Source organism: Tachypleus tridentatus, chromosome 9 (genome assembly GCF_004210375.1).
Source record: "Tachypleus tridentatus isolate NWPU-2018 chromosome 9, ASM421037v1, whole genome shotgun sequence".
NCBI lineage: Eukaryota > Metazoa > Arthropoda > Merostomata > Xiphosura > Limulidae > Tachypleus > Tachypleus tridentatus.
Genome location: NC_134833.1, coordinates 82485743 through 82511624, shown reverse-complemented (window position 1 = coordinate 82511624; position 25882 = coordinate 82485743). Strand labels below are relative to the sequence as shown.

Genomic DNA, 25882 nt, shown 5'->3' with positions numbered 1-25882 from the left:
GAAGTTCGATTCTCCTCAGTGGATTCAGCAGACAGCCTGCTGTGGTTTTGTTGTAAGAAAACACACTCTTCTTTTTTTCAGTAAAAGAAATCAGAGATTTTAATCTATTCGACCGATTAAAACTATTTCTCACTTTTGAGGTGAATTCCTCAGACATAATACCATAAAGTCACACAGAAACTTGTAAACTATGATATAAAGAAAATATATCTTTACATAATAAACAATGTCTGTTCAAACATTCACAACTCAATTAAGACCAACAACCGTAATTAAAAAGAATCAAATAGCTAAAGAGTAGATGCTCTTTGGAATTTTGAAAGTCTTTGTATGAATCGTCGTTAAATTAATATAAAACTTAAAAAGCAAAGTTTATTACTTATAACCTTTTTTAGAAAGTTTTTAATGGTAAGTAAAGAAAAAGAATTGTAACTTGTAATTTTTAAAAATGCAGAATCTGATCAACACAAATAATATAATTATATTAAACCTCTGATTAATACAAAGCAAATGCGTTTTATTATTCATGATAAATGTGTGCGAGATGCTAGTATAAACATTACCATTCAAGAAAACGTCGTATTTGTAGTTACAGAACGCAAACCTAGGCCTAACGTAATCGTCTGATTTCCGCTGTTAACTTATTAACTAGGGTTAAATTATAGTCGAAAGGTTAAATGATATCACACGCATATGTGGTATTATGTATGAAAATAGAAGTACTGTGACTTGAACGAATATCAAAACTGTATGGTAATTTCGTAGATGAAAAAATTGAAAATTAGTTTGATGGTCTGAGCAGTTTGTACAAAGAAATAGGGAGAATGAAAAATTTACAGCTTCAGACTTATGTGAGAACACGACTCTTTCTAGTCTAAAGTCGTAAGGAGGAAGGTTTTGACAACAACTAAACAGCGCAATATGTGCAGTTTGTAAATTGTACAACAATCGATACTTGAATATTTTACACATAGTATGGAAATGAGCAAGCGTGAAAAAGATTTCGTATAAACTTTTACTGAAAAGCGTTTCCATGTAATGTATATAAATTTTATCTTTACATACAACCAGAACAAAAATGGATTACAGTGAAATATACCATGTTATGTGTTACTCACTGTTGCTATTAGCATTGCTTTTACTGTCCCTGTGCAAGAATAACTTAGCGAGTAGGCTACGCATATTATGCTATGTGTGTGTCTGAAGATGGTTAAGTTTGTACATAGCATGATGTATCTGTCCCATCCTGAAGAGCTCTAGCCACTGCACTAGTTATAAGAACAGTTTTCAATTTTAATATGATATAATTTAATCCTACAGTAGGCAGCGATAGAATACACTTAGTGTAGATTTACTTGTAAATGAGTTACAAAATGCTTGTGTGTATATATTTATATTATGGTTTCATAATATGGGGAGCAATTATTGTCAATTGATACATGTTAATAGTGCTTTTTTCAATAATAAATGTAATTCAAAGTTTTCCAACTGCTAGATGTGGGTAAAAGTTCTAAATTATAACTGTTGAGCAAAAGCAAAACTACAGAAGAATTTAATAAAATATTGACCACACCATATCTGATATATATGTATATACAGGAATTGGACAAAAAGAAATGGCCACTATTGAAAATTTAGTTGAGAGAAAAAAGATGCCACAGTTATACAGCACACAGGGATGGACAATATATATATATATATATATATATACCATAATAATATCTGTACCATCAAATTGACAGATGTGTGTACTTTTTGTACATAAAGGTGCATGACAAAGTCAATTCATCAGTAATTTGATACATTTCACAACATTCAGCTGAACTTGCCATACACAGTTTAACCCAAGTTTACCATGTACACATTGTATTTACATTTGTTGATGCCTGTGTTAAAATTTTCTTTTGCAGTTACAATGGCAGTTCTTTTTATTAATGTTTTTATTTTCTGCATTTTTTTTTAGGCCTAAAGATTTGTTTTTATCACATGAATACAGCGATGCAAGACGCATGTGATATGTTTTGGAGAAAATATTCCAGTTCCAGTTCTGTTAGTTCTTCAATCCATAAACTTGTTTTTCAATTATCTAAAAACGGAGAAGAAAAAATACACTGCCTTTAAGATGCATATCTTTCTTGTGTATGTATCCAGGAACTGGTTGTTTCATTGAATGTAAACCTTAACAAAGAATTACACGTATTTATATGACATATGTAGCTCTGTGGAAAAAAAGTTCATAAGCTGTCAAATACGTCCAGTTTGTTAGTAATGGAAGTTCATTCATTAGAAAAACATGACTCATGTAATTGTAGTGTAGTACATGAAGGTGAATGTTTTGTAGCATCTCTTGAAGTATCACATGATGTTGGAGCCACTATGGAAGTTGTAGGTCTTGTATTTGATGAAAGGGCCAAAGTTTCTACGAATAGTGTCCCTAATAAACTTGATCTTAAAGAAAATGAGATGGTTACTTCTGGTGTTTGGGATGATATAGAGCAACTTGTTAAAAAAGCTTGCTCCGATTTTCAGGATGTTCCAGGATCAACAAATTCCCAACTTTTAGTAGCAAATTCATATAATGATGTTAAAAACAAGCTACATTTCACTGGAACTCAAAATCTCATTCCACAAAAACATGGATATTTCTTTGAAAGTTCTGAAGGTAAAACAATTTTTCCAGTGTTGATAAAGTTTTATGGCAAAATTGTGTTTTGCAAACTTTTCCAATAATATGTTTTTGATGCAATAACTAAATATAAGGTTACTTTACTCTAGTATGCAAAAATTCCATATCAGAGCATAATTAGATTGTATCTATTTTTATGAGGAGTTTCCTCTGAATAGCAATTTTAACTAAAAGAAAAAATTACATAAACTGATTACATAAAAATCTTCCATTTGTACAACATATTGTGTTAACTTTACATGTACCTGCATGGTGAAGATAACTACTTTATTTCCACTAACTATACTGGAGTTAAATTTCTTCCCATTTCCATTGAAGGCATAGTTTATGATGATGCCCTTACTGTAAAAGGATGAATTAAACTCATAATTTTTTACTTCCCAATAGAATAAGCTGTTATTTGCCTTTAGGTGCAAATTAAAAGATAATTAGTTGAAAAATTAAGTGTTAAAGACAAGCTTAAAGAAGCTATTTCACATCTTCAGTTTTTAGCTTAATGTGCACTGTTTTAGTACCAGTGTACATTGCCACCTATACACTATTTTAATGAACTATGCTATTGTCTTTTTTTTCTTAACTTTATAAAATTAATAATATTCAGAACTTATAACAACAGGTGTTAAGAAATATCCAGCTCTCTCTACATGGTTACAACAAAATTAATCTGTCTTTCTAAAAATTGGCGTATGAAATATTTTTTGGATTTTAACATGAACTCTGTGGGCTTTTCATAAATACAACAAGTCACCATTTTGATAATGAAAATGTGTATTTTTCAGAGTGTGATACAATGTTCTTTTTAACAACCTTAGATTAGTGACTGAGAAATCCATTTGTTTTTCAAAGAGATTTTTGAAAATTATTTATGGTACCTGTTAGTTGTAGGTCTGTAATAACATATTCTTCTTCTGAAAAAAACCAAATTAGCCTTGCTTTTTACTGTTTATCACTTATGTAATTTATATGGAAAAATAAATTATTTCATCCAATTTTATTGGTCAGTTTTAACATTGAGTATTTTGACAGGCAAAAACATACAATAACTTATTGTAAATTTGCACACTCTTCATTAGTAGTAACTAATATAAAAATAAGTTAAGTATATTAAGGCTTAATAAAAATGGCTGGTTAACATTTCATCTTGAGGTCAGTTTGCTTGAGATACAAGACTGTACACAAATATTTTTATCATTAATATTACATAAAATAAAAAAGATGTAATTAGATGATGAGACTGGTAAAAATCTTACATACTGAGAAAACTAAATACTTAAAATGTTGGTCAATTATGTAAATTCTCTGTAAGAAAAAAAAGGAATATAATTGTTTAAATTGAAACACCATTAACATGTATGATATTTGTTACTTATATCAACACTTCACAATAAACAAAACAAAAGTCTGGCTGTTCTGGACATCACCATGATTATTCACAGAGATTATTTCCAAAAAGTGGTCCATTGCATGATTCATGTCAAATTAGAGAAACATGTTAGCAAATGAAAAAGGTTATGAATAGATAATTATAACTCCAATTTTCATCAGCTTTTTCAACACTAGATTTATTTGTCTGTGACCATCAAAATGAATGTGAGTAAGCCAAGCTTTCATAACTAATTCATTTGCTTTTAACAAAAACAGATCCAAGTGTTTTCAAGAATGTTTTAGTAAAATAAAATTAGTTCATCTTGCACCTTTCATAGATATGTGTATTTATATAATAAATATACACCCATAAATTTGCATTCCTTTACACCAGAACTTAGTAATTTACAAGTTCTATTGAAATATAAATATTCATTAAAGTTTTAAAAATAAACTGGATGTGTATGTCACAGTTATACATATGTATATCCCTTCATAAGTATTTTGTATCTCATTAAGTTAAACGTACTGCAGTTTAAATCCTGAATCTCAAACAATATATCAGTGTATGTAGGTGTGACCAAACAGTCACAATCTTATTAAACCTTTATTCATCCTAGCATAAATGAAAATATGAAGGATTTATTCTGTCCAATGTAGCATTTGTCAGATCAGTATAGCATAGTACCTCCTTATTTACATTGTAGTGAGGAATGGGACCAGTGGCTGTTCTGTAAGTTTTGATGAAGATACTGTTTTGTTGTTAGCATTAAATTATGTACAGTGACTTGTGGAATTAATGGACTTAATTATTTGTGGACTTAAAGAGGTTTACTTCTACACCCTTAAACCTCACTTGTATTGTCCATATGAACATTTATGACTTTTATTAAGCTCTTAAATAGTCAAGGATTGTGCTGTTTAGTTATATGTAGCTCATTGAATCAAAATTGTTCTATATACAGATCTCAAAATTTTCATAAATTATACTGATATAAACTATAATGTTTTTATGTATTAAAAGCTGTACTAATTGTTTAAAAAGTAGTAGTGTTTGTAAGAAGTCCAGCTTATCATCATTATATATAGAAATTACATCAATAAAGATATAATTAAACCTTCACATACAGTCCTGGTGAAGTTGTGTTTTTGCTGTGATGACAGTATTTTTATTTAAATTTGTGTTTTGTAATAAAGAAACAGTTGTTACACATAACACAGTTATTTTTCTAATTGTCTGAATCTCAATTACTCAAAGCGTCAAATTTTTAGTGGATTTTTGTTTGTGATGCCATTCAACAGATGTTGCAAGGGTTTCTGTTACATACATAGATACTGACATTACATACTGTGTCCATCATAGTGAAATGAAATAATCTAAAAGTGACCTATTTAAAAAACTTTATTATTGTATTTAGCATTTCTTTCAGAACAGTAGTATGATCTTTGTTGATTTTTGTTACCTGATGAAAGTGAGTTCTTAATATTAACCATTATAAAAAGGGTGCCTGACTGAAATATTTTGAGAATTCCTAATCTAATACATTTATTTAATGTATTTAATATTTCAGAATTTTGTTTTTAATCTCACTAAAAGTGCATTTACATATAAGTACATATGTACATGTATGTACATTGTGAACATAGATGAAGAATGTACTTTATAATCCAGTATGTATAGTTCTTGTGTCTGTCTAGTGCATTCTAGAACTAAATGTATATACATTATAGATGTAACATATTACTGTTTTATTACAGGTGAAAAATCAAAACAAGCTGCTAATGCCAAGAAGAGTTCAAGAAGAAAATCTGAAAAGACAAAAATTAAAAGAACTCGACAGCTTATTGATGTAGAAGCTTGTAGAAAACCTTTTGAGCTAGGTACATATAGGTTTATGTTGGATACAATACCAAATTTAATATGGAGCTACAAAATAAACTTAAGTAAACATCCTTTAAGTTGCCCTCCTATTTACAATTTAAATACAGATGGTTAAGAGCCCTTCTTTTATTAGGGATGGGATGTTGCAATCCCAGTTTCAATGATTTGAAGCTGGAATTGATCACCCAACTATGGTTGGACATGCCCTGACCTTTCTATTCCTCAGGCACATATGGTTAAATATCATAGGTGCCTCTTTGCCACCCATTTAATTATACTGTCAATCATCAAGAGCAAAGAGTATACCTGCTTTAGATTTGGTGTGGTCTCACAGAAGAGTTATCTTTTCACTGAGGTCTCACACTCCATGGGTTGTCTATAGATGTATTCTGAAGGAGGCTCATCTAAGTAAATTTTACACTGGTTTTTCCACCAAAATAAGTGTGGGATTCTAGTTATTAAGTAAGAGAAGATCCAATATGACATCAAAAGTTATAATTTTTCCTACATAAAAAAAGTATTTCCAATAGATACTTACCCCTTCCACATCCCATCCTTCCTCCCCACTTTAGGTGACTTTTATTCATGGTGTGTGATCTTGAATGCTAGTGATGAATGATAGCATTTGACCATATAGAGAGCAGTATTAATTGAGGAAAACTTATTAAGTGAGAGGAAGTAAGTATATATCAGAAATACATTTTCTGTGTAGAAAAGTTATAACATAAAATTTGTCTTTTACTCTTTTAATTGTGTCTGGAAACATTTACAGTCATTCATGTAACTGTAATTGTGTGCCAGCCAAGCCTGTCTCATCTTTCATTGACTGTGTGAGTTGTTCCCATCACCTTCTCCTGCTTCTAGATTTTCCCTTCCTGACAAAGAATAAATAATTTCATTTGGTTTTGGCTAATTTTGGACTACTTGCAGTGTCAGCCTCCATCTTCTATCATCTTTTCTCTTCCCATGATATTCATATCTATGTCAATACCTGTTTATCTCAAATTTGTACTGAAACCTTATTGCCTCATCTTCTATGACTTTGAGTTTCTTATTCTGTGGTGTATGGTCACGATTTTTCTTGTTTCCTTGAGCTTCAATCTCTTTAATTTTTCTTGCAGCTTGGGTACCTCCTTTTTTGTCTCTTTCACCCTCAGTCTGATCACATTCATTACACTTTTTCTTAGTTTCTTCACTACCTCTTTATGCCTCACTTTCCTTCAGAGGCTGTACTTTACAGTCCTGACTGCTTCACTGTGAGAGATCACACCTACATATATACCAACTTAAACTTTGGTTTCTTTCTCTGAATTTTTCCATTACACTTTTTTTGTTTCTGGTATATGCTTGGTCAAGATACCCTAATTTCTGGAATTTTTCTTCCTTACACTTATCTCAAAACCTTTCATGTGGAACTTTTTCTTTGAGAGGATTTTGGGAAAGTTCCTATTTCATTGATAATTGAAACTGAGATAGCTTATTATCATACATCTCTTCTGCTTTGTTTTTCCACTTTGCTTAGTACAGAAGGTCCAAACAGATTTCTCATCCTGCAGTTTGGAGGAGGCTTGATTCTCTCATCTTCACATTATTTCCTGTCACCCCCCTCTCTCAAAGGACTGGCTGTCATGAATTTTAAAGGAAACTTGATTTGGAGTCACCCATCAGCTCCAGTTTAGTAAGGACTCTTCTTTGCACACCAGTAAATGTTGTTAGAAGATTTTTGAGTCATGCAGATTCTTTACTCAAGGACTTGCTCTGTTTTTCCACACTCATCATTCTCTTTCTTCAGTTGTCTTTCAACAAACCCCACACAGCCTGACATGTGAAAGAAACTGTGTCCTTTCTCCAGGTTATGAATGTCTTAGAACAGGTCTTTGACCTTAATCTGGAATTTTATCCTATCCCTTTCATTGTTCACAAGAATATGAGAGATTGGCCACTTATTGTAGGCTTGTTGTTCTTGAACCAATTTTTTCTCACTCTTTAGTTCAAAAAGAATGTTTTTTCTTAATCTCAGGTTGGTTTTCTGTCCTGGACTGTAGATGTTTATGATAATCTCAAACCTTTGGTTCCAGACCTTTCACTACAGGTTGGCCACAGCCTCATATTTTTTTAGTTGGATCCTAATGGAGTTTGTTATTATCCACTCAGAAAAGTCCATTGTCTCTTCTGACATCTTTCAACAGAGTATTACTTTTGGAACCTCTGCTTTCTAACTTTCTAGACTTTCTCTTTCAGGCTCATGACCACCACATTCACTTGTTAAACCAAGAACCAGTCCTTCCTACTGAGTGGTCTTTACTTCCTCTGGGGTTTCATTGGGTCTGTTCCCACATTGGAAGTCCTCTCATCTATGCTTTTGTGGCCCCTCAATATCAAGCATCCACTGTGCCTGTACCTGTTCCAGGCTATACAGCTGTGGTAGTGGATACTCTAAGTCTGTTCAGTACAATCTGTTTCTGTATGTTTTCAGTGGCATTCTTTCCCTTCCCAAACTGTTTTCTTTCTTTAGTTCTAACAGATCTCATCCAAACCATTCTCATTAGTAATATTCATCCAGTTTCAGTTCTCAACTGGAAACTGTTTAGTTATCAAGTCTCTCAAGTGTCTTTCTTCTGAATCTATGGCCTATATCATCTTTTTTTTTATAATGATGTATTTTCTTCTTCTCACTTGTGGCAGGAGTCTCACAGACATTTTTATGTTGGACAAAAATCTCAGACCTTTTATAGCAGAGACAGTTTAATTTTATTCTCAGACCACTCATTTCTCCACAAGACTTGGACTACCTAGAAGAATTATCAAATATTCCTTCTAATCACCCTCTGTTATTCTTTTTTCTGTGTATGATCATTTCTACCATAATCATCTCCCTGTCAGGGCAGATCAGCATTACCTCCCTCATACTGCTCCATTTGAGGCAATTGACATCATCTCTTCTTCTTGTAGCTTATCTCCTTCAACTCTGATTAGTTGGTTTCAACATCTCATCTGTATTGTTTATTCTTCTATGGAAGATGATGTCACTTGCCTTTTTCATGTCACTTCTTGTTAAATTTGTTATCTCATAAATGCTCTTGTTTCAGTCAACATTGCCTGGATGAGATCCTGCAGGCAGGAATGTGGAAGATCCTTGACACATTTTTGTTGATTAACCTACACTGCATTGATGTTTCATATACTTCTAGGTTCATCTACCTCCAGTTGCCATTCTCCAATCTTCCTTAGGGCTCTTGGAGGTGAGATGTTACTTATTTCTTCTATTTTAAAGATTCCACATCACAATAAGTGTATCTTTATGACTATATACTGCATAGGTAGAACCCATTCTTTCTCCCTGCTTTCAGTTTGTTTTTGTTGTCATGTCAAGAATGAGCTTTTTGATGATATTCATTGTTCTCCAGGAGAATACTGTGCATGGAAAATGTGTCACCTTCCTGTTGGCAGAGGACTCTAGTCTATTGCTAATTGCATCATAGATTGTCACAGTGCACATAACTGTGTAGAGTTGTGAATTTAAAAACTTTTTTGCCATTGGCCTAAGGGACGAGCCCTCAGTTCTGTTGAGATATAAGTGTCTTTCTCAAAAACATTTTCAGGTAAGAACAATGTTAACATTAGCTTCAATGAAGCATGGCTTATTTTAGTATGTAAAGATTTATTTATTGATACATTATATGTATATATATATATCAGATACTCATAGTAATCATATTACTAATAAATTATGTAAAATTGATATACCAGTATACCATACATTCAAGATATACTGTTGATTATAAGTTTTTATTTGCTATATTGTATCACAAATTCTCAAACATTGTAGAGATATATAAGATTATTATTACTGTATCATATTCTCATAAAACACTTGACTTATAAGTAATGTAACATACATTCAGTTGTGTGATGGATTACACATCTACAAAAAATAGTTAAATGAATAGCTGTGTTATATGTATATACTACTATGTATTAGTTTTTAAAACATTTTAAATATATATTTGCATTAAGGTTTTTACATTTTTAAGGATGGAAGCGAGAGATTGTGTATCGTTCCAGCACAGAAAACAACATTAATAGAAAATCAACAAGACTCATTGACGTCTACTACCTTACTCCCAGTGGACAAAGACTTGTAAGTTTTTAGTTTAGTTTCTTACCTTCTCATGTATTACTTGTATATATATTACGTTTTTTTTTAAAACACAACAGTGTGTACAATTACTTGTATTTCTTCTATTATGTTTGTTGAATTTCTTGCTGGTCTGATTAAACAAAAAGACATAGATAATTTTACAAGCTAATAATGTATAGACTAATGATGAATTATTTGAACTTTTCAATATGCATAAATTTATGTGTCTATATATATTTTTATATCTTTTTCTAGTACAGTAACTACATATGAATTATTTTTGAACCAGCAATGAATGTTGTGAACACAGGTCTGCTCTATGTTGATGTCCTGACGTATGTCTCTCACTGTGAAACTGACTGCAGCAAAATTAAATACAAATCAGGTTTCTCAAAATAGTTCTCACTACATCAATAGCACTAGCAGGTCTGGCACAGAGCAAAAACATTAGCTAAGGTTGTCTATGGGGTCAGGTAAAGTAGACCCTAGGTTTTGCTATCCCATTCTGCAAGTCCTCAACTGGCAGTGTTAATAATATATCCATCCTGAGTGACTAACATGGTTTTGATATAGTGCTGCATACCTTGCACAATGTCCTAGTTGGAAATGTTTTATCATTATGAATCTGTAGTGCATGCCCATGGGGTTTACACACTTTGATAATAAAGTTATAAAACGTTTATCGTTACACTCCAGATAATTGTAAGATAACTCTTATTTTAACTGATCTTTCACTTTTGTGGCCACTTCAGGACTGCTACCTTAAACTGTTTGATATTTCAAAATTACAAAATTCATTATTTGCTAGCTTTGAAGAAGTTGCAAAGGTGAAATGTTTGTTAAGATAAAAGTTGTCTTATAATTAACTGGAGTGTAAAGGTATTTTTTTAAGTCAAAATATTCTGGATGGAGTTGTGAGTAATATATTTTAATATATATCTTAGTGGTTGGTATAACATATGCCTTAAAGTTTTCTATTTTTATTTTATTTTCTGACTTTACAAAATGCTGTTGGTGAGAAACAGTTAGACGATTTTTAGAAATAATTATAGAATACACCATAATAAAAATGTATTAAGTATTTAATTAAAGGATTATTGTGGCAGAATAAGTTAATCAAATAAGTCTTGCCTTCACTTGATTTTAACAGAACAAACTAATGCTTTCAGAATCAGAATCTTACTTGCTGTATATCAAATATAGAGTGTTGAATATGTTAAATATGCAATTCAGCAAGGTGTGACAACCACAACAACTCTATAATTGCTGTAGAATAGTACTATCACAAGTACAATTTTACAGTGTTTGCTGTTTTATTTCACAGGTATTGTACTGTCACCAAAATTTATTATTTTGTGTGATGAGTATGCAACAGCCCTTGAAGTCAGAGATTTAGAATTTACAAGACAGTGATATACTCTATACTTAATGGCATTGGAAAACATAGGAATATGGATCAACTTGTGGTACCAGACCCATAAAAAAAAAAGGCCATGGTAAACAAAACATATCATCTTTAAAGAAATAAGAATCCACAAATGTAAAGTTCAGTGTTAAAAGCCATATTACCCAGGCATAAGTCTGTATTATTATAAAGAAGGGTCTCCAGTAATAAAAGCAGAGCAAGTTTGATGTAAACAGGTTGCTTCCACAGAATGTTCGTAGCTGGTAGGGAGAAAGATGCAGCACACGGTAACACTTAGTGAAGCATATATACAAATATAGTAAATTTTATGCCATTTTCTATTGGTCATTAGATGAGAAAAAAAATTTAGAAAATGGTGCATGGCATGCAGCAAAACTTTTTCAATGGCATTCATGACTAGTACTCTGTCAGGAGTAAGTTAGAGATCAGGAGAGTGAATGAAAAGGACAGTGTGACTTCAGCTCCCTATCAGACAAGTGTTCTGAAACATTTATACCACACAAAAGTACCTGTTTTGTATATAAAAGAAGCCAACAGAGTATGGTATTCATGCTATTCCATATAAAGACATACTGGTCAAGTTGTCAAATGCAGTGCCTGTGAGTTTCTTTTCTGTCATACTGTTTAAATGGGTGCTGGAATTACAGAAAGCCAACAGGAAGAAGTGTTGACATTTGGACGTGACAGCCTTATGACAACGCCTGTTGCAATGGAAATTATTCTGCACAGCTATTTTCAAGATGCACATTTGTTGGATAAGGTATAAACAGATGTGACAAATTTGAATTGTAATAATGTGTTGAGATCCCAAAACCACTTTAATACAACATACAACCCTTCTACAATGTATTTATTGTACCAGTATGAACAGTTAGAAATTAGCTGAAGCATATTTTGGTCATTAGTGCAATAAAAAACTAGAAGGTGTAGAGTGAGAGATTAATGAAAGTTGTTTTTTGTTTTTTTTTCCAAAATATGTCAGTGACAACATAAAGATTGAAAATGGATAAGAATAAAATTATACATGATTCCTGGGTTTGATTATTTAAATAACAGTTTATCTTCTATATTAGTTGTTTTTTTTAGTATAAAAAAATGCCCAGCATGGCCACGTGGTCAAGGTGTTCGACTTGTAATCTGAAGGTTGCAGATTCAAATTCCCATTGCACAAAACATGGGCGCCCTTTCAGCTTCTTGATACATCTTGAATCATTACTTGTTCATTAAGCCATATTTGACAGGCAAACAAACAACTTCAATCAAATTATTATAGGATTTAATTAATCTATAGTTTGCTGCTGTATGTCGACCATGAGAAATTAGATAAAAATACATAAAATAAGAGACTTTACAATTGAGTGTTGTATAATTTTAATCTAAACATATCTCTACTCTTATTTTAGCACAAAATTTGTACAAGCAAGTTTAATTGTTATGCATTCATGTGATATTTTTAAAGACTAGCTAATGTAATTAACATCAATTATAATTATAATGTGTATATTTAAGCCATTGTTATCAGCTGTTTAGTCGTTAATTTATAATGGTATTACTGTATTTTCTTACAGCGTTCTATGAGGGAGGTTTCCAATTATAGTAAGTACATGGATCTGTACTTCATTAATAAAATATTGTTAAGCTTGATTTTTCTGTGGCAATGTTTTACATGCATTTTCAAATAAGATTAACATTGCTACAAAAAGAAGTAAAGATCTAATTCGAAGTGTTTGTCAGTTATTTCTATATCAAATAAATGCACATAATATAGTGTATAACTTCTATGGCTAGATTTATCACCAAGTATAAAGTGTTTAGAAAGTATATATTTATTTATTGAACACTAGTCTGGACGAACGAATTGGCTGTAAATCTTTCTTTAGTGACTTCCAATAATAAAATCATGGGCAATGCTTGAATTCAGTGATGAGCTATTCACACTTAACCCTTATCTGTATGCAATTACAATATTACTTTCAGCCAGTTTAAGTCTTGAATACAAATTATGTGATAAGTAAATTTAAGTAAAGCCACCAAGCATGATTTCTTAACTTTACATTTGTATTTTCTTTTTATATTTCCCTATATTTTTTCTTAGTATCAGTTAATTTCTGAAACAATTAGATCATTCAATTCCTATAAGAAATTATTATTGAATTATAATTGTAACTTGTTTCTATTTGTTGCATCAAGTGTTACCTGAAATAATTATTTTAAGAACAACAAGGGACCTATTGGTCTATCTGGACTGTCCTATCCACTATACTAAACTGCAAGACAAAAATAAACACTTGAAGCCATCCCTAATGATTTGAATCTTTATTAGTCCTTCCCTTAAACTCCCTTAAATTAACTGCATCTACCACATCTAAAAGCAACCCATTTCAAAAGCCAATCACCCTTAGCATCAGCTAAAGATACCTCCTACCCTTCTAAAATTTATGCTTATGTCCTCTAGTCCTTTAATTAAATATGAAAAAAGATAAATCTACCCTATAAATTCCTTTAATAATTGTAAGCACTACAATCAGATTCCCTCCCACACATGTATATTTTTCAATAACACAACTATCATGATATCGTAATAGAAACTAGACAAAATGTACTGCTAATTAATCATAAAACAAATTTGATATTGTATTATCAAATGAACAACAGATATATCAACAAAAATAAATATTTACTTCAGCTATACAAACTAAGGCTTGTAAATTTGACCAACAAAAATATTGGCACAAATTAACTTTTAGTTTCATTAAGACAAGCTTTTGTTTGTAAACTTGGACAACAGAAGCAAGTATTATTAGTATAATAGCTTTTGATGTACAAATTGCTGTTAAACATAATTGGGCAATAGAAGCAAGAATCAATACAGATTTATTTTGAATTAAATGTTCTGGCTCCTAGTTGTAAACTTTCATTACCTATTGGTATGTAGCTGTAAATTCTAAACTTGAACAATAAATCATTGTAGATCTCACAGTCCTTTTTTTCATACACATTTTTTTTTTTCAAATAAAAATCAAAGCTCCACACAAAGACATTTAACAGGATGGAAATAAATGCATATTATAGAGTATACTTATTTGATAAATTTTAAGAAAACCTAAACTTTTTACCTGCAGAAATTATTTCCTCTGTAAGCTGTGTTTGCTTGTTTGGTACTAAGCACAAAGCTACACAATGTACTATCTGTGCTCTGCTCACCATAGATATCAAAACTCAGTTTCTAACCCTCTCAGTGTGGATTCCTGTATGTGGTGAGGGGGACTCCCAGGGAAGGTTTTGTTCTTTCTATTTACCTTCTCTGGAATCTAAACATTCACCCACGTGTTTGCTGTGCATGGTGACCCATGAAAGGAGGAGAGGATCCTGGTAGTTGAGGAGTCCAACCCTAATACAGCCTTGGGACAGCCCCCTAGGGGTCAGTCAGCTGATCCACTTGGGCTAGGGCCAACCAAGTGCCAGTGTTGGATGTTCTCAGCAGTTGTTGTGGACATTTTATCTGATGCTGGTGTTTGGGTATAGTGTTCATGAAACCCTGGCATTGCTGCAGTGTCTTTGTTTGGCATTGTAGTGTGTCCCCTCATAAGGCTCCATGGTGAGTGGTGTCATTGGGCACCGAAATATTCTTTTTCTTTATTATGGATCCTTCAAATAACAACTTAAATAAAATAGTGAAAAAACAGTCTATAGGTAAAGGACCACATCTTGAAGATTCTGAGCAGCAATCTTCAACATCTATAACATCTGTACTTCATTTTCTTATATTACATTATCTTTAAGGCAGATGTCCCCTTTTCATTCAGAAGGGATTAGAGGGACTTGCTGACTCTCCAAAGTCAGTAAAGAAGCTTTGCTCTGGTGACATATTAGTGGAAACATCTACATCTCAACACAGTGAACTCCTCTTGCTTTCATAGGCAATTGGGGATATACCTATTAAGGCCCCCTCACTGTGGATTCCTGTACATGGTGAGGAGACCTCCCAGGGAAGGTTCTGTTCTTTCAGGTAACCTCCTTTGGGATCTAAACATCCACCCACGTGTTTGCTGTGTGTAGCAACCCATGAAGGGGAAGAGAGGATCCTGGTGGTTGAGGGGTCCAACCCTAACACACCACTTTGGCCTTGAATTCCTATAGACGGGCAGCCTTTGGGTGATCCCCCATGGGTCAATCGGCTGGTCCACTTGGGATAGAGTCAACCAAGTACGAGTGTTGGAAGTTTTCAACAGGTGTTTTGGTATTGTGTCTGATGCTGGTGTTTGGGTATAGTGCTCATGAAACCCTGGCGTTGCTGCAGTGTCCTTGCTTAACATTGTAGTGCGTCCCCTCATAGGGCTCCATGGTGGGTGGGATCAGTGGGCACCGAAATTTTCTTTTTTTCTTATGGATCCTTCTCATAAAAATTTAAATAAAATAGTGAAAAAACAGTCAACAAGTAAACGACCAGGTCTTGAAGACGGATCAGCAATCTTCAACGTCTGTACCACCAGTTGTACCTCATTTTCTCATCCTACATTCTCTTTCAGAAAAACCTTTAGGGCAAATGTCCCCCTTTTTTATTCAGAAGGGACTGGAGGGACTTGCTGGCTCTCCAAAGTTAGTAACGAAGCTTCACTCTGGAGACATATTGCTTGAAACATCCACATCTCAACACAGTAAACTCCTCTTGAATTCAAAGGCAATTGGGGATGTACCTATTGAGGTTACCCCTCATGCTACCTTGAATTCATCACGAGGAGTTATTGTTGAGATGGATTTGAAGAACATCCCTGAGTCAGAGATTCTTGCTGGTTTCTCCACTGAAGGAGTTTCTGCAGTGAGGTGCATCTCCACTCACAAAGATGGAGTGACACTGCCGACAGATATCCTCATTCTGACATTTACATCACCACCTGCACCTCCCACCATCAAGGCAGGTTATCTAAATTGCAGGGTATGGCCGTACATTCCAAACCCTTTCTGGTGTTTCCAATGTCAGAGGTTTGGTCACTCAAAGATGTCATGTCATGGTCCCCTGACATGTGCTTGTTGTGGTGGCATGGACCATGATGCCTATGAGTGTGACACAGACCCACATTGTCACTCACCCTTCCTACTTTTATTCTTGCCCTAAATGGTTGGAGGTAAAAAGAGGTGCAATGTTTGAAAACAACTCATAACATTAGTTATCCTGAGGCTCGGAAATTGCTGTCCACCACTTCATCTCGGACATATGCTGCTGCACTTCATTTCACAACTGCAGTTGGAGTGCAGATAGATCTCTCTGTGCTTCCAAGAGAATCGTTCTCAAAACAAATGAGAAGCATTTTGACCTACATAGTTAAAAAAGTTGATGAATTGACTTCTACACCCATCTTTTTTCCTCCCATACATTCCAACAAACCCCAATATCCACATCCTTTGGTTCCAAATACAGGCATTTCTTAAGATACATCTTTTTCTCTCACCCCAAGATGCAAAACAATCATTCGTTCGCATCCTCAATTACAGGAATCCCCTTCCAACAACAAAGACTTGTTCGACCCAGGTCAGGATCCATGGATGTCGATAGACCTCCCCCGAATAAGGACAGTAAGGAAAAAAGACGTGGTCATAAACAGAAGGGTTCTCCAGCCACTTCGCTTACACGTCATTAAAAATGGACACCTTGATGCAATGGAACTGTCGAGGTTTACGTTCTAATCTGGATGACATCAAAACACTGATTGCTTCCTACCATCCTGTATATCTTTCCTTACAAGAAACATTTCTGAAACCTGCCGATACAGTCACCTTTCAGCAGTTTTCTCTGTACAGATGTGACAGGCTGAGTGATGGATGAGTACCTGGAGGGATGGCACTGTTGGTTGATCAGCATGAGCCTACCCTGTCTTTGTCACTCAACACACCCTTAGAGGCCGTAGCCATCCATGTTTCCTTGGGTCATACCATCACTGTTTGTTCTTTCTACCTGTCACCTGGAGAGACATATGATCAATCATCCCCTCTGAGGAAGTGCTGATATTGATAGCAGGCGTCGCTCTGTAGAGAGTATGCTTTCTGATCACAACCTTTCTCTTTTCAATTCTGGTTTTTCTACTTATTTTCATGAATTTAGTCAGTCCTTTACTGCTATTGATCTTTCAATTTGCTACCCTTCATTATTCTCCCAATTTTCATGGAGGGTTGACAATAACCCACGAGGCAGTGATCATTTTCCTATACTTTTGAGAGAGACTTGTCATGGTTAATGCCACCCGGCCTACATGCCTCGGTGGAAGCTGGATCAAGCAAACTGGCCCTCTTTCACTGCTCTCATAGAACTTCATCCTGCCATTATCTGTAAGCCATCAATAGACGACTGTGTGGCAGCAGTAACTGACTGTATTATATAGGCATCAGGTTAATGTATTCCTAAAACCTCGACACGTTTCCCACAATATCCTCATCTGTGGTGGAATCCTGCCTGCCATATGGCATGGGAGACTCAAAAATGGGTCTGGGATATTTTACGTAGGTATCCCACACTCTCCCACCACATCACTTTCCAGCAGGCCTGTGCACGTGCTCGGTGGGTAGAACATCAAAGCCAGAAGTCTCTTGGATTAAATTCACAACCAGCATATCTTCTACCACCAGTTCCAAAGTCATATGAGACAAAATTCAGTGAGCAATATAATTCTGTCCCCCTCTCAATCATACTCTCTGATGGCCAGGAAGTAGCTGAGACCTGGAGCATCACCGATATTCTAGGTGGAAGCTTTTGCCAGGTATCATCCTCTACCTTCTTAGCCATCAAGACCCAGGCAGAGTGACCACCTCTTTCCTTTTGAGCTGATTGTCTCTATAACTGTAACTGTCCCTTTTCACTGGTGGAATTCAAACTGGCCCTTCATTGGTCTGGCAGTACATCAGTCTAACCTAGTGATGTACTCTATGATATGCTGCAACATCTATCTCCTGCTTCTCTTGCTACTATTCTGATTGTTTTCAACCAGATCTGGCTTTTCCTGATGCCTGGTACCAGGCTATTGTCCTACCTTTCTCTAAGCATGGGAAGAATCCTAAGATTCCTAAAAGCTAGTGTCCAATTGCTTTGACGAGCTGTCTCTGTAAGACCTTAGAGACAATGGTAAATGCTCGTCTTGTTTGGTTCCTCAAATCAAACAACCTTCTTTCTCCCACCCAGTGTGAGTTTTGACAACAGAATTCCTCGATGGACCACCTGATTAGACTTGAAATGTCAATCAGAGAAGCCTTTCTCAAGTGACAACATCTTGTATCAATATTCTTTGACATTGAGAAGGCTTATGATACAACACAGAGGTATGGCAATTTGTGAGACCTCCATTTGCATGGGTTGCATGGCCATTTGCCCATTTTTATTAAAAAATTTCAAAGAACACGAGATTACAAGTTTGTGTGGGTTCGACACTTTCCCATTTTTTTCTACAGGAACTTTGAGTCCTTCAGGGCTGTGTTCTGAGTGTCACACTTTTCAGTATAAAAATTAATGCCATCACTGAACAACTCCCTCTCACTGTTGCAAACGGGCTCTGTGTTGACGACTTTCACATCTCATGTCAGTCGTCGAACATGAGGTTTATTGAGCAGCAGCTACAGACTGCCCTCAATCGTTTACTGAAGTGGACCATGGCAAATGGCTTTAACTTCTCTCTCTCTAAAACCGTTTGCATGCACTTTTGCCGCCAATGGGGTATTCACCATGATCCTGAACTCCGTGTCGGTGAAGTTGTGCTGCCTGTGGGCCCTGAGACAAAGTTCTTGGGGCTTGTCTTTGACCGTAAGCTGACCTTTATACCACATATTAAGCAGCTACGTGTCAAATGTACAAGAGCACTGAACATCCTCCGTGTCCTCTCTACCACCACTTGGGGAGCAAATCGACTTTCTATGTTAAAAATATATTGCGCTCTAATTCAATCAAATGATGGATCACTGGTCTATGGTCTTAAAGATGCTAGACCCTATTCATCATCAAGGACTTTGGATCTGCACTGGGGCTTTCCACACTTCCCCAGTTCAGAGCTTATACATAGAGTCTCAGGAACCTTCTTTATGCCTCTGCCATTTGCAATTGTCTTTACTATATGCTTCTAAACTTTGTTCCTTACCAAAGCATCTCACCTGGGGTTGTGTTTTCCTTCCTCGGTGGGCCATACTTTTTCAGAACAGTCGATCTGCCATTGCTTCTTTTGGCCTTCGTATCCAGGCTCAGTTGGATGAATTGGGTCTGTCCTTGGATAACATAGCTTTATTTACTGGTCAGCCCATCCAACCGTGGCTTCTTACAGTCTCCAATTGTGACCTGTCTTTAAGTCATCTGAGAAAATTAGACACTCCTGATTGGAAATACTCTCTGCTATTTCCTGAATATCTTTTGAACCATCCTTCCATTCCTATTTATGCAGATTATTCGAAATCAGGTGACTGTGTGGGCTCTGCCATGGTTTGTTGTGGTTTGGTGGTTGTGCACAGAATCTCCTCTACAGCTTCTATGTTCACTGCTGAACTGTACGCCACTTTTCTTGCCCTGGATCACACAGAAGCTAAGCAGTACTCAAACTGCACTATTTATACTGACTCGCTTAGTTCTCTACTGGCCCTGGAATTGCTTCATGTTGGTTCACATCCTGTTTTCACTGATATTCAAAACCAACTGGCCCATTTATCTTTAACATCTACTTCTATCCAGTTTTTCTGGATACCAGGCTACGTTGGTATTCACAGGAACGAGCTTGCCAACACCGCAGCTAAGTCTATCTGCTCTGGCACTATCACCGCTGTGCCTGTCCCATACATGGACTATGGTCCTGTATTCAAGGCTCGGCTCCATGCCAGCTGGCAGTCGACTTGGAGTGAGCAATAAGAAAACAAGCTTTTCCAAATAAAACTCTCTATTGGACTTTGGCCATCTTGCTTCCATAAGGATCGGAAAGAGGAAGTTGTTCTAATTAGACTACGTATTGGTCACAGTTTTTAAACTTATCATTTTCTTTTACCTAGGACTGATGCACCAATGTGTTGTGTGTGTAGCACTAAGGTTACAATAAGCCGCATTTTACTGTCTTTACCGTTGTTACGACTTTCAACGACAGCACAATTTTAAACATGTTTGTCTCAAGGTTTATCCGTAACGTTAGACAGTGTTATTAGTGATGGTGACACTGTCCACCTTGGTAGTGTTTTTAGTTTTTAAAGGCCATTAATCTTTTTAATGCCATTTAATTTTTTTAATATATACTTTACACCTTTTAATGTGGATCCCTTTTAAAAATCACAGTTCATCTAGTTCAAACTGATTAGAAACTGACCACACCATTAAGTAACTTGAAACCAGGACTGGAAAGGCCAACTTCAGGTGACTGACGGTGGTTTTCCTACTTACCTGTTAGTCTTCCTGGCAAGTTATGATTATTACAGTCATGCTACAGAAAGTCCTTTACAAGTTGTACTGTAGTTTTTCTCTTGATATTATAGACTAGATGTAAACATTGGTTTTATGCTGTTTATTTATTTTTTTAACTTTGTTTTGTTTTACCTTAATTTCCTTTTATGCATTTTACTGAATTTCCTTTTACCTTTTAACCGAACATTTGGCACAGATAGCCTAGCTGCTTCGTGCCATAAAACACTAAATCAACCAATCAGTTCTGACAAAGAATAAGTAACCTCATTTGGTTTTGGCTAATTTTGGACTACTTGCAGTTTGAGCCTCCATCTTCCATCATCTTTTCTCTTTCCCATGATATACATATTTATGTCAATACCTGTTTATTTCAGATTTGGACTGAAACCTTATTGCCTCATCTTCTATGACTTTGAGTTTCTTATTCTGTGGTGTATGGTCATGATTATTCTTGTTTCCTTGAGCTTCAATCTCTTTTAGTTTTTCTTGCAGCTTGGGTACCTCCATTTTTGTCTCTTTCACCCTCAGTCTGATCACATTCATTACACTTTTTCTTAGTTTCTTCACTACCTCTTTATGCCTCACTTTCCTTCAGAGGCTGTACTTTACAGTCCTGACAGTCACACCTGCATATATTCCAACTTAAACTTTGGTTTCTTTTTCTGAATTTTTCCATTTCACTTTTTTTGTTTCTGGTATATGCTTGGTCAAGATACCCTACTTTTTGGAGTTTTTCTTCCTTACTCTTGTCTCAGAACCTTTCATGTGGAACTTTTTCTTTGAGAGGATTTTGGGAAAGTTCCTATTTCATTGATAATTGAAGCTGAGATAGCTTATTATCATACATCTCTTCTGCTTTGTTTTTCCACTTTGCTTAGTACAGAAGGTCCAAACAGATTTCTCATCCTGCAGTTTGGAGGAGGCTTGATTCTCTCATCTTCACAATATTTCCTGTAACCCCCCTCTCTCAAAGGACTGGCTGTCATGAATTTTAAAGGAAACTTGATTTGGAGTCACCCATCAGCTCCAGTTTAGTAAGGACTCTTCTTTGCACACCAGTAAATGTTGTTAGAAGATTTTTGAGTCATGCATATTCTTTACTCAAGGACTTTCCCTGTTTTTCCACACTCATCATTCTCTTTCTTCAGTTGTCTTTCAACAAACCCCACACAACCTGACATGTGAAAGAAACTGTATCCTTTCTTCAGGTTATGAATGTCATAGAACAGGTCTCTGACCTGAGTCTGGAATTTTATCCCGTCTCTTTCATTTGAAACTAGAAAATGGATGTAATGTCAAATAACTCAAAACCAGGACTGAAAAAGCCAACTTCAGGTGACTAACGCTGCTGTTTGAACTACCCGTTAGTCATTCTGGCAAGTTGCAATAATTAAAATTTTGCTGCAAGTCTTTTAAAACTTGTGTTACTTTACTTTCTGAAAATGGCCATAACATCAAATAATTTGAAACCAGGATTGGAAAGGCCAACTTCAGGTGACTGACGGTAGTTTTTTAACTTACCTGTTAGTCTTCCTGGTGAGTTATTATAATTACAATTATGCTACAGAAAGTCCTTTACAACTTGTATTACTGTAGTTTTTCTCTTACCACTTTATACTAGATGTAAAAATTGTATTTCATGCTATTTATATTTTTAATTTTAAAATTGAACTTTGCCCTGTTTTACCTTAATTTCCTTTTATGAATTTTAATAATTTTTTTTAAATTTAACTTTTTACCAGATGTTTGGTGCAGATAGCCTAGTTGTTTTGCACCATAAAACACCAAACCAACCAGTTTCTAGTAGTTTGAGTCTGTAGACATATCTCTATCTCACTAGGGGAAGTTCAGTTAATTTATTAAACTGTAAAAGTTTGAAAGAGAATTAAGGTAACAGTTTATTATTATTAATGTTTAGAGCAAGCATGTTTGTAGAAATATTTAAAGCTCCACTTATTCCCTACGTGTTTAATTGGATTTCAGAAAACTTTTAAATTTTGATCTTAAAATATCAACAATATAAATTTAGAAGTGCTTTCAAATGAATTTAAAAAATGAAAATCTGTTTTGGTTCCAAGATTATATTGTAAGAGAAATTAGCTGCTCATCTGTTGTGCCACTTGTACAGGTTTTTTACACATATTTGCTATATAAAAACGTTTGTCATTTGATTCATGATTTTCAAATTTTTTAAATAAGAGATAGAGAGGCAGTTTAGAACACAAGGTTACCAAATTGTACCATGAACGTAATACTGCATTGTCTGGTTCTGTTTCACTTATTTATTTGAGTGCTAGTTTTTATTTCCTATTTCACTAGCAATCTTTTTTAAGTTATATATAATAACAAAATTACCTGTTCAACTTAGTTGAATTTCTTAGAGTAGTTGATGGTCAAAGCTATACTTGTATCCCTTAAAAGTTTCATTGAATAAAACAAACACATTCATACAGTTTACTCATTTAAATGTTTTTCTGTATTCCAGTATCTGCTCATCCCCAATTTGGCATCACAGTTGGCTGCTTCACTTTTGCAAACATATCAATTTCATACATGCCATATGAAATACAGCGACAAGCATACTCAGGAAGAAGAGGTTCAAGTCTCTTCCCTGCTGGACAGTCAGTAAGGACCCTTTCATTGGATTCAGGTTACAGCATATGCTGAAAAGGAACCCTTTTTTAAACGTTTCTAAGAGAAAGGCATCATAAGACAAAAGTAGAAAGAAATCAATGTATCCATGTCTATGGAATTATTACAAATGCTTATTTTAATAAGCAACAAGAGGGAATGAATAACGTTTTTACGTGAGGCATGCTGTCTCTGCATGAGGACTGTTTGGTGCATGTATTTTAAGAATAATTACATTTATTTCTCATCTAGCCTTATGACATCCCTTACGTTAGGCTACCAATCTGTAAATATAAAAAGATTTTGATGTGAATTTACTCGTTTCAAAATTGCATGCCTTTTACATAGTACAAAAATAAAATCCAAACAAGAAAAGGTGAGGTGTTTATGTAAGGCAGAAACAGTGAGCTTATTTAAAAGTGAGAAACGTGCCTATCATTGTGTCTGGCTATTCATGAATCTGTTGTGACTAAAAAATTATTATTATCATGTGTTGGCTAGAACATCTTGGAGTTTTGTACATACCATGCTGAAATACATAAATACCATTTATGCTCTAATATTTTTGTACTAGTTACTAGTGACACGTGTATGTAAGGTTGCAAAGAAAACCAAACAGTTTGCACAGAGTGGAAACTGTGAAATTTTATCATTTTAAATTTTTAATTGACAACTCTTCTGAAATTTAAAGTTTGGAGAGCTTTCATACACTAAGTGTTGTTAACTTAGTGATGCCAATGAAATCTCTCCAAACAAGACACTATAAACAAACATAAATTGTAATATTTTATTGACAAAGAGAAACAGTGGACATTAATATTTGATAGTTTTCTATATAAATTGTACATATGAATGGAAAATTTTCTAACAAGATTGCTACACTATAAAAATCAACTTTTAACATGTTCCTAGTTATAGCTGTGTAGACCTGCACACCCCAGCTATTGCTTACTGACTTCATTTGTTTTATAGTTTTGTAATGGAAAGTGTCCTGGCATTGTTGGCAAATTTGCATTGTAATAAACTATACAGAGTTACATTTTAATCTTTTTAATAGCTAATGAGCTTCCTGAAATATATACTCCAAAGATATATGTATTTTTGACTTTGTGTTTTTGTTGTTCAGAGAATTGTTGAAGTGATATTAAATTATAGATACGCCACACAAAGACTTTCTAGCCTTCTTAAAAGGTAAGTTGATTTAACTGTTTAAAACTGAATTGTTGTCTCATGTAATTTGATCAGAATTTTTCAAATGAGTCTATTGTCATGTGTGGACGAAATGTGTAGTTTTTCTTTGTTTTCCTTTATTGTATTTTTTATATTTCTATATGTATGTGATATAGTCTACTTATATGTGAGCATATGATAAAATATTTTAAATACAATATTTTTAATTAACACCTTTATTGTGTATGTTTAAAGTTAGAGAAAAAAAAGAGAAAACTCAGATCTGATTAATAACAATAATCTTGGTCCAGTGTTCTGAACCAAAAAATACAGAATCAAACCAAGGATGGCTAATGTTACATTAATCATCACATTTTCTTATTGTTATCACATAATGTACTTCATTCAGGCAAAATAGGAAAGATTATGGTTTCATCATTCTGCTCTTTGTTGCTTTCATTTGCTTTAGTAATTTCTTGAGCAACTGCAACCAGCTTTTTTAGCTATAATGGAAGCTTCAAGTGTACAGAAGTTTAGACTAACAAAAAAAGGGACAACTTGGTAATTTTATTTTTTTTACTCTAAGGATAAAAACATTAAGATTGACAAGTAGAGGTGACTGAACTTGATCTTTGTTATATGTTTTTTTAGTTACTGAAAAATATAATAAATATTCATTTTTGATTTTAATGTATGATGTTGTTGATGGAAAATAAAAATAGTACACTACTAGACCCCCAGTGTTTTGCCCTTAAGGTTTTATCAATATAACATGAGTCAGTAAAATAAAGTTTACAACTTAAATAAGAAATAGCATACAAGATATAAAGATAAAACTTTTAAAAGTAATCCAAGGGTTGCTGGTTCGAATCCCCATCACACCATACATGCTTGCCCTTTCAGCTGTGGGGGCATTATAATGTGATGGTCAATCCTATTATTCATTGGTACAAGGGTTGGCAGTAGGTGGTTACAACTAGCTGTCTTTCCTCTAGTCTTACACTGCTAAATTAGGGATGGCTAGTGCAGATAGCCCTCATGTAGCTTTGTGCAAAATTCAGAACAAACCAAACTAGAGAGTATACTTATGAAATGTTTTAAGAAACTTTTTATTAAAAAAAATTTCTTAATTGTGTTTACTGTGAATTATTGGTGTACACTTACATTTA

General features: G+C 34.4%; 1 protein-coding gene across 8 annotated transcripts; it reads left to right on the top strand.

The window, feature by feature from the left end:
* The first annotated feature begins 332 nt into the window (after positions 1 to 332).
* On the top strand, positions 333 to 25447 carry LOC143225625 (uncharacterized). Of its 8 annotated transcripts, none has more exons than XM_076455396.1 (6): positions 333 to 408; positions 1964 to 2662; positions 5810 to 5932; positions 9968 to 10074; positions 13069 to 13096; positions 23398 to 25447. In XM_076455396.1, the coding sequence occupies exons 2-6, from the start codon at positions 2269 to 2271 to the stop codon at positions 23577 to 23579; spliced, it is 834 nt and encodes a 277-aa protein (XP_076311511.1). In that variant the 5' UTR covers positions 333 to 408; positions 1964 to 2268; the 3' UTR covers positions 23580 to 25447. The 8 variants fall into 8 exon arrangements, with proteins under 8 accessions (XP_076311511.1, XP_076311512.1, XP_076311510.1 ...); XM_076455397.1 differs by lacking the exon at positions 333 to 408 and adding an exon at positions 541 to 615; XM_076455395.1 differs by lacking the exon at positions 333 to 408 and adding an exon at positions 543 to 753.
* The last annotated feature ends 435 nt before the right edge of the window (positions 25448 to 25882 follow it).

Bases quoted from the DNA above. Each gene is read 5' to 3' on its own strand.
- LOC143225625 (XM_076455396.1), top strand. From the start codon at position 2,269: ATGGAAGTTCATTCATTAGAAAAACATGACTCATGTAATTGTAGTGTA. The intron at 2,663-5,809 runs GTAAAACAATTT...GTTTTATTACAG, and splicing joins TTTCTTTGAAAGTTCTGAAG to GTGAAAAATCAAAACAAGCT. The intron at 5,933-9,967 runs GTACATATAGGT...TACATTTTTAAG, and splicing joins TAGAAAACCTTTTGAGCTAG to GATGGAAGCGAGAGATTGTG.